Source organism: Eleutherodactylus coqui, chromosome 1 (assembly GCF_035609145.1).
Source record: "Eleutherodactylus coqui strain aEleCoq1 chromosome 1, aEleCoq1.hap1, whole genome shotgun sequence".
Classification (NCBI taxonomy): Eukaryota; Metazoa; Chordata; class Amphibia; order Anura; family Eleutherodactylidae; genus Eleutherodactylus; species Eleutherodactylus coqui.
The window spans coordinates 43,064,030-43,071,806 of record NC_089837.1 but is presented as its reverse complement, the minus strand read 5'-3'; the positions used below and the strand labels follow the sequence as shown (position 1 = coordinate 43,071,806).

At 44.8% G+C, this 7,777-nt stretch overlaps 1 protein-coding gene across 1 annotated transcript; it reads left to right on the top strand.

Moving 5' to 3' along the window:
- The first annotated feature begins 341 nt into the window (after nt 1-341).
- LOC136609261 (zinc finger protein OZF-like) lies at nt 342-7,537 on the top strand. Its single transcript, XM_066589152.1, has 4 exons — nt 342-493; nt 2,447-2,544; nt 4,150-4,531; nt 5,823-7,537. The coding sequence occupies exon 4, from the start codon at nt 6,542-6,544 to the stop codon at nt 7,532-7,534; it is 993 nt and encodes a 330-aa protein (XP_066445249.1). The 5' UTR covers nt 342-493; nt 2,447-2,544; nt 4,150-4,531; nt 5,823-6,541; the 3' UTR covers nt 7,535-7,537.
- Nucleotides 7,538-7,777: the final 240 nt, after the last annotated feature.

Genomic DNA, 7,777 nt, shown 5'->3' with positions numbered 1-7,777 from the left:
TAAGGGGATCCATTCAGGTTTGTTGCTTCTGGCAAATATATTGATTTTGGAACAAATCCACAAAGTCTTCAATTTCTTCTACTTCATACATAACACAGAAGCTTCACGCTGTGTGTTCACATGACATATCGCCACTTCTTATCATCTGCACACTGAGCTCCATCCCTTATATACTGATCACATGACGGTGACATCATCACAGCTCCTTGGGTCACCACTCCTCACTGCTGAACTCCGCCCCTTATATATTGATCACATGACGGTGACATCATCACAGCTCCTTCAGTCACCACTCCTCACTGCTGAACTCCGCCCCTTATATACTGATCACATGACTGTGACATCATCACAGTGTAGCAGGTCCTGGTCCCTGCTGTTATCAGCCAGCGGATACATATACGGCACATGGTCACTGATATCAGCTATATTCACACCAGTCGGTTGCTGAATTATACAATAGTACTAGACCTCTGCGTGTGACTCCGGCCGGCAGGTAAGAGACGCCGGAGGGGTTCTGCAGTGTTGTTGTGTTTTTCTTGTGTAACGAGGAGAGCCCAGCTCTCTGCAAGGACTTGTGTAGCACAAAGGGTTAACGGGGTTGTACTATAAGGCCATCTGCACACGGGCGGAAATTCTGCTGCGGGATTTCCGCCCGTGCACGCCTGCATAGAATTGCATTAAAAAACCCCATACAGAAAACAAATCACGGCATGCTCTATTTCCGTGTGGGTCTCGCAGAGGCCCGCACAGAAGTGTCATCCCCACCTCCGCTCTGCGCACATCAAAGAGCCAGAGCCGCGGGATAGGTGAGCGCCGCACTGGTCCCTGCAGGGGCTCTTGCAGCGGGATCCGACCCGGCCGTCTGCAGGCGGCCTAACTGAACGAATATGAACCTCATTCTTTTGAATAGTCACATGAGCAATTTTCCTCGGAACGCATAGTTTTTAATGGGGCCAGAAGACGCATCGCACACGTGCAACGCGAGGTCTCCCACTGAAAACAATGGGAAACACTCACGGCTGTGAGCGGCACCGGAGGATCGCAACCTCACGGACGTGATGGGAGGCATTGCTAACAGAAAAACACCTCGCATCCGCCAGCACATCGCACGGGTGTGAGCGTGATATTGGGACGGGTTTCACGGCTTGATATTGTGCTCAGCCGTGTGTAGGTTTGGCGCGCCAGAATGGGGGGTTGTGGTGATGGCGGTCACTCTTCTATCCACCAAAACGACAGCCGACAGAATGTTTGGCATGAGACTTTATAATGGGCTCCAGTAGGGAATGATGGCAGCTGTTGTCGTGACGCCAGTTCATAGCCCGGCCTGACCCGCTATGAGCAAAGTTTTTGTGAGGGGATTTGGGGGGTTGCAGTCCCTTCCCCTGGAGGACGGTGTAGTACTCAGTGCCGTGCAGGGGGTCTTGGGTGAGACGGAGCTCCAGGAGTTAGGGGAACAGGTAACATAATATAACTCAGTTATTCCTAATTCTCAGTGACTTTAGGCCATTGGCCGGCAGCGGGGGTCCTCTCTGGAGTTGGAGGATTGGGGAACTATCTGCTTTCTTTAAATAAATAATTTTCTCCTCTATTCACAACTCTTTCTCTATCCTTCTTTCTATATTTAGTGAATGACATCACTGAATGGCTGTGATTGGCTCATCGAGTGCCGGCTGTGATTGGCTGCTGGTGCTCGATTAGCCAATCACAGCGCTCGCTTTGCTGGAGGTGGGGTATTCAAAGCTCCGTCACCAGCAGAAGCTGAGATGGCAGATTGGCAGATGGGGAGGAATCTGCAGTTTGCCGCAGCGCCGCCGGAGACTATCAGGACGCCGTGGACCAGGTAAGGATTTTTTTGGGGGGAAGGGGGCATGATAGCTAGGTCTTATTTTCATTGGAGGCCATATATTTCAAGCCTCCCCTGAAAACCTGGTAGGTCTTACTATCAGGGTATGACCTATTTTTTGGGAAGCACGGTAGCAGTAGTATTCCCCCAAAAAGCCATCTACAGTCACAGTCACATTGCCTCCCCAGTATCAGCCATGGGTCAGGTTGTAATGAGTCGGGTCATTTTGTCTGCTCGACTGTTGCCTAAACTCCCATAAAAGTGAATGGAGAGAGCCAAGTATACCCTCTTCTCCATTCATAATCTGCCTGGAAGTGGTGGCCGCCTCACCAAACAGGTAGGGGACCCCAACTCTTCAAATTGGTATGGGTCTTGGAGGTGGCACCTACTATGGCTATATCATATACGCTTGTGTTGGGGATACCCCTTTAAACCATGAGGTTGAAGGCTTTGAGACCCTGCTGCTCTTAATACTCATTAAATGAGGTTCTGTATATCTTGCATGATGATGTTCCCCGTATGATTTAGAGTCTTTATTCTTAAAGCCGGCAGTACTGGAACCCTCCAGTTGATCAATTTTTCTGATGTTCTTATCCAAAACAGTTCTTCATGATTCACTGAGAATGGACAAAGACAGCAATGAAATTACCAAGAGAATATTAAACTTCACCTTGGAGATCATCTACCTGCTGACCGGAGAGGTAAACTTTTGAATATTTTTATGTTCTTTATTGTATTATGTAACAAGTCAGACCAGGACAAGGGAAAATACATCATAGGAAGTAATAGGAACAATCCAGTGTCCTGTATAACGGCTTCCAAACCTTCCAAGTGAGGGAGAACTAAAGAACTGAGCAGCAGAGAATGTGAACATCGGCCACCAATATGGTCAGTTCTGTATGGTGGGAACCAATGAGCTAATAGTAATGTTGTAGGAGCAATGAGAATGGGAAGTAGGCTCCTTGTAATGAGGAGGAAAGGGAGGCAGGAACCAGCAGGATCACCTGGCCGGAGGTTAGCCTGGTCCAGCTAAAATTAATTGTATATCCTTTAGATTGATGATTCCCAACTTTTATTACAGATGTGTTTCACAAATCTTTTTGTTAAAAAAAAAAGTATATCAATCCAGGGAATGGCTCTACCCCTCCTGTCCCAGTGATGGTTGATGGAGATCTTTAATTTGGGGTCAGCCACATTTTGGACTCGTTGAGTGAGGAATTCATTACAGTACTTTGTGCATTGGCATGGTTGCGGGCCAGAAGAAAAGACATGGGTTCCGGCCATAAATGTCTATACGAAACGGCTAGTTATGAAGTTTCATAGACCTAATCCAAATGGACCTGGTCCTAAGTGTCCTGCGGCCCCTTCTAGCAGAGGAGGTACTGTTGCTGTAGGTTTTGAGTTTTGTTCACAGAAGTCTGGTTTACGCTGGAAATATCAGGACGGGACATCCACATATATGGAAAGTTCCCCTCCATCTGTTATTTCACATGATACCTGTGCTGGTTTATGTTCTTTGTTCCACTGTGTGAACATAGCCCAGGGACTGTTCAGGGGACCGGTTTCAGTACATCCTGGTCTGGTATGACACTGTGGAGAATTGCAAATTTCTCAACGTTCTTTAAAGTGGATCTTACATTGTCACTTTAATAAAAAATACCTTGACAACGTTGTGACTACAGAGCATGGCATAGGAGGCTCTGTGTGTTGTGAGGCGAGGCTGTACATGCCTATGGGGGTCTTAAGTAGTGTCTTGTTCATAGAGTGGTTGTCCTGACAAGGATGAAACGTGACAGTGGCACAGTCTACAAGATGTGAAGGAGTTCAACTGGTGCTTCTGACTGTGAAAATAGCGTTGCTAAGGAGGACATTGCCGTTAGGGAATAAGAATGTGCAAATATAATTGGCATAGTGGCATTATATCTGCAGAGTGTGGAGCCATTGCTGATGAAAGCCTGAGTTCCACCCAATGAATAATGCATGGGGAGTGTGATTACTAGAGATTATATAGAGCTGAGCCAGTATTGAGTGCCATTGCCATATGCTGCTTCCATCAGTTGGCCAGCTTGAAATCTGGTGACACCTTGTCAGTTCTTTGCTTAAGACCTTTCACCATTTTTATAACCCATCTGTGGACTTGGTCTATTTTATCAAGGTATTTTAGTAGATGAGTTCTCCAGAACTGAACCCAGTATTCCAGATGTGGTCTCACTAGACCTCTATACAGCGGGATCCCAATCTCCCGCTTTCTACTGATGGATGAATACTTGGTTCAGTTCTCTACATGTCTCTCTCTCCATACACAGGATTACACAATAGTGAAGAAGACATCGGGTGATGGTGCGACTCCCAACAGCCATCTCCATGAGTCAGGAGGATGGAGCCAGAGGCCCATCACAGAGGCTCCACCTCACTTATTGATACATGAACAGAAGATCCTAGAACTCACCAACAAGATCACTGAGCTGCTGACTGGAGAGGTGACCCTGCTGGGAATGCTGGGTAATTATACAGTAACAGCACTAGAGGAGTCTGGGTAATGACGGTGTCATTGTGTGTGTCAGGTTCCTATAAGGTGTCAGGATGTCGCTGTCTATTTCTCCATGGAGGAGTTGGAGTATTTAGAAGGACACAAGGATCTGTACAAGGACGTCAAGATGGAGAACCACCAGCCTCCGATATCACAGGGTAAGAAGAGAGTTACATATGTAGTGGAGAAAACAAATAAATATATTTTGTCATATTTTTTTCAGACTATTAGATGCACTTTTTATCAGAACAAAATGCTGTGAACTGTTTGTGTCTAAGGGGGCTTTTACACAGAACAATTATCATTAAGTTTATATCTGGGTGGTGCGAAACAATCATTCAGTGTAAACGCTGCCAGTGAATGAACGAGGAATGACAATTGGTTCGCTTGTCGTTCAGTTTCTGTAGGTATAAAAATCAATTGCCGATCGGCCCGTGTAATTGGACAATCATTCATCTATGAATGACTGCCTGTCTGCTATGAATGGTGGCCGGAGGTGATCCCCAACCTACTCCATCTCCATTCACTAAGGCTACCTACACACGGCCATACACATTAGACTTTAGTTGTCCAAAACCTGCTATTAATGGTGGGTTTGGCAGCTGGACAAGTCTCTAACGTGTCTGGGGTGGCTCAACTTTCATTTGGCAGAGGATGTTGGAGAAAAGACGAAGCGGGGATTTTAACTTTAATAGCCGGATCCTCCTGTTCCCTGGGAGATAAGGCATCAGAGAACTAAGCCAAAATAACATACAAAAACAGTTGTTTCAGGGTACTTGCCCCTCATCAGTGTATAGTAGAGTTCTGGCTTGACTATAGATGTGGGTTGGGAATAGAGATGAGCGAACGTACTCGTTTCGAGTACTTACGCACCCGAGTACCGCCATTTTCGAGTACTTCAGTACTCGCGCGCAAAGATTCGGGGGGCGCCGGGGGGCGGGGAGAGGCCTGGCGGTGCGGGGGGTAGCAGCGGGGAACAGGGGGGAGCCCTCTCTCTCTCCCTCTCCCCCCCCCCCCACTCCCCACTGCTACCCCCCGTGCCGCCACGGCGCCCCCCGAATCTTTGCGCGCGAGTACTGAAGTACTCGAAAATGGCGGTACTCGGGTGCGTAAGTACTCGTAACGAGTACGTCCGCTCATCTCTAGTTGGGAACGCTATCTTTTCTCCTTAAGTAGAGCACCTACTACACACTGATAAGGGGCAAACACCCTGAAACAGCAGCCTGTGTATGTTGTTCGCGCTTGTTTTTCAATTCCCAGTCATTGTTACAAGGCTTTTATAAAGAGTCTAACAATGACTTGCAGGAAAGCTGCCTTCCAATAGGTGGCACTACAGAGGTATTGTTCCATCTCCCTTATTTCAAGGTTACTACAAATTCAATAAATTTCTGTACTTTAGTGATTTAAAAAAAAAAACCCACGAAATCCTTTTTTTCTTACTCTTAGCAGATAATCCACTTGAGAACTCAGAAGGAAACTTGATGTTATCGTGTAATTATAAAGTAGAAGATGAAGATATCGTGCAGCGCTCTTCAGCAGAAAACCTCATCACCCTTCATGTACAACCTGTTATTAATGGTGGGTTTGGCAGCTGGACAATTCTCTAACGTGTCTGGGGCGGCTTAACTTTCCTTTAGCAGAGGATGTTGGAGAAAAGAAGAAGCAGGGATGTTAACTTTCATAGCCAGATCCTCCTGTTCCCCGGGAGATGAGAAGGCATCAGCGAACTAAGTCAAAATAACATACACAAACAGTTGTTTCAGGGTGCTTGCTCCTCATCAGTGTATAGTAGATTTCTGGCTTGACTAGTGAGAAGCCTCTAGATGTGGGTCGGGAACGCTATCTTTTCTCCTTAAGTAGAGCACTTACTACACACTGATGAGGGGCAAACACCCTGAAACGGCTGTCTGTGTATGTTGTTCGGGCTTGTTTTTCAATTCCCAGTCATTGTTACAACGCTTGTATAAGGAGTCTAACAATGACTTGCAGGAAAGCTGCCTTCCAATAGGTGGCACTACAGAGGTATTGTTCCATCTCCCTTATTTCAAGGTTACTACAAATTCAATAAATTTCTGTACTTTAGTGATTTAAAAAAAACCAAAAACCACGAAATCCTTTTTTTCTTACTCTTAGCAGATAATCCACTTGCGAACTCAGAAGGAAACTTGATGTTATCGTGTAATTATAAAGTAGAAGATGAAGATCTCATGCAGCGCTCTTCAGCAGAAAACCTCATCACCCTTCATGTACAACCACCTCTTATCAGTACATTTCTGTCATATAATTCCCCTAATCATTTGGAACCTTCTCCTGACCAATCACAGCTTGTCAGTACAGACCTGTCATATAATCCCCGTAATCATGTGGAACCTTCTTCTGGCCAATTGCAGATTGTTACCAAACCTACAGCTCCCAAAAGGGGTAAAACATTTCAGTGTGATGAATGTGGAAAGCATCTTCCAAGCAGAATACGTCTTTTTACACACAAAAATGTCCATACAAGGGAGAAACTGTACCGTTGTTCACACTGTAGGAAACGGTTTTTACATAGAGCACAGTTAATTGCACATGAGAGAACTCACACAGGAAAGGAGCCATTTTCACATTCAAAATGTGGGAAATCTTTAATCAAAAAATCAGATGTTGTTCAACATCAGAGCAATCACACAGAAGAGAAGCCGTTTTCATGTTCAGAATGTGGAGAATGTTTTGCACATAGATCAAACTTACTTGTACATGAGAGAGTTCACACAGGAGAGAAGCTGTTTTCATGTTCAGAATGTGGAAAATGTTTTACACGTGGCTCACAATTACTTCTACATGAGAGAGTTCACACAGGAGAGAAGCCATTTTCATGTTCAGAATGTGGAAAATGTTTTGCACGTGGCTCACAATTACTTGTACATGAGAGAGTTCACACAGGAGAGAAGCCATTTTTATGTTCACACTGTGGGAAATGCTTTGCACATAGATCAAACTTACTTGTACATGAGAGAGTTCACACACCAGAGAATCTGCATTCATGTTCAGAATGTGGGAAACGTTTTGCGTTGAAATTAAATCTTATTTTACATCAGAGAAGTCACACAGTAGCGAGGCCTTATGTTCATAATGTGGGAAATGTTTTACTACTCATACCAGTTGTAAATAGCAATAAATAATTTACACGAGGAAGACGTTGTTTGATTTCTGTATGTGGAAAACATTTTACAAGGAAACCAGATTCCTATTTGAAATGTGAAAAATAATGAAAAAAAAGATTTTTAATTCCGTTCATTTTTATTGTGATGACAGATAAAACCGCGCATTGGTTAGATTTACAATTTACATTCAGATGGTGAATCTGTCCATCAATCTTTTCTTCATACAAAACCACATAAACATGACATTTTAAAGCTAAAGAA

Coding starts and splice junctions, on each gene's coding strand:
- LOC136609261 (XM_066589152.1), top strand. CDS start 6,542: ATGTTATCGTGTAATTATAAAGTAGAAGATGAAGATCTCATGCAGCGC.